Source organism: Malurus melanocephalus, unplaced genomic scaffold (assembly GCF_030028575.1).
Source record: "Malurus melanocephalus ecotype Western Australia unplaced genomic scaffold, MMel_1.1 scaffold_3795, whole genome shotgun sequence".
NCBI lineage: Eukaryota > Metazoa > Chordata > Aves > Passeriformes > Maluridae > Malurus > Malurus melanocephalus.
Window position 1 is genome coordinate 1 of NW_026627027.1, and position 1459 is coordinate 1459.

Genomic DNA, 1459 nt, shown 5'->3' on the forward strand with positions numbered 1-1459 from the left:
TATGGGAATTTGGGGATCCCCCTCCCCCAATTTATGAGGAATTTGGGGACCCCCCATTAATGAGAAATTTGGGGATCCCCCTCCCCCAATTTATGAGGAATTTGGGGAACCCTCCCCCAATTTATGGGGAATTTCGGGATCCCCCTCCCCCAATTTTTGAGGAATTTGGGGACCCCTCCCCCAATTTATGGGGAATTTGGGAATCCCCCTCCCCCAATTTATGAAGAATTTGGGGAACCCCTCCCCTAATTTATGAGAAATTTGGGAATCCCCCTCCCCCAATTTATGGGGAATTTGGGGATCCCCCTCCCCCAATTTATGGGGAATTTGGGAATCCCCCTCCCCCAATTTATGGGAAATTTGGGGATACCCTCCCTCAATTTTGGGGGAATTTGGAGACCCCCCCCCTCCCCCAATTTATGAGGAATTTGGGGATCCTCTCTGCCCAATTTTTGGGGAATTTGGGGACCGCCCCCCTCCCCCGATTTATGGGGAATTTGGGGACCCCCTCCCCCAGTTTATGGGAAATTTGGGGACCCCCCATTAATGAGAAATTTGGGGACCCCCTCTCCCCAATTTATGGGGAATTTGGGGACCCCCTCCCCCAACTTATGGGGAATTTGGGGATCCCCTCCCCCAATTCATGAGGAATTTGGGGACCCCCCATTAATGAGAAATTTGGGGATCCCCTCCCCCAATTTTTGAGGAATTTGGGGACCCCTCCCCCAATTTATGGGGATCCCCCTCCCACAATTTATGGGAAATTTGGGGACCCCCTCAGGAATTAAAGGACGCACACAGAGACCCTTCCGACCCCCAATTTGGGGGGACACCTTTATTGGGGTACGAGGGAGATTTGGGGTCCCCCCCCAGTATAAATCACCCCCAACCCCCCCAATTTCGGGGTCTCCACTCATCCCCCCCTCCCCAATTTGGGGGGGAAGTTGGTTTTGGGGTGGGGGCTTTTTGGCAGTTTTTTAGGGTTTTTTTGGGTTTTTTTTTTGGAGCATGTGTTGAGGGTTTTTTTGAAAATTTTTATAAGCGTTTTGCGGTTTTTTTGGAAGGTTTGTTGGGGTTTTTTGAGTGTTTTCTGGGAGTTTTTTGGGGTTTATTTTTTATGGGTTTTTGGGGGGTTTGGGCGTTTTTTTGACTTTTTTTTTAGTTTTTTTTGAGGGTTTTTATAGGTTTTCTGGGGTTATTTTTGAGGGTTTTTTTGAGCGCGTTTGAAACGTTTTTTGAGGATTTTATGATGCATTTTTTTTGGCAGTTTTTGAAGAATTTTTACAGTTTTTTGGGGGGTTTTTTTTGAGTTTTCTAGGCCTGGATGCTGCTCTTGGTGCTGAAGGCCAGGTAATAAACCACGAGCCCGATGGCCGCTGCCACCACCTCTGTGGACACCCAGGGACCGTTCCAAGCGCCCTGTGGGGAATTTGGGGTCACCAGAGCACCCCAAAACCCC

At 49.0% G+C, this 1459-nt stretch overlaps 1 protein-coding gene across 1 annotated transcript in view; it reads right to left on the minus strand.

Annotated features, from left to right (window-relative positions):
* Positions 1-1297: 1297 nt before the first annotated feature.
* SSR4 (signal sequence receptor subunit 4) overlaps positions 1298-1459 on the minus strand; it is a gene marked incomplete at its 5' end in the record, with an annotated part of 4086 nt that continues 3924 nt past the window's right edge. Inside the window, one exon of the mRNA XM_057389165.1 lies at positions 1298-1445. Within this exon, the coding sequence (XP_057245148.1) occupies positions 1315-1445 (131 nt within the window). The remainder of the gene's footprint in view (positions 1446-1459) is intronic.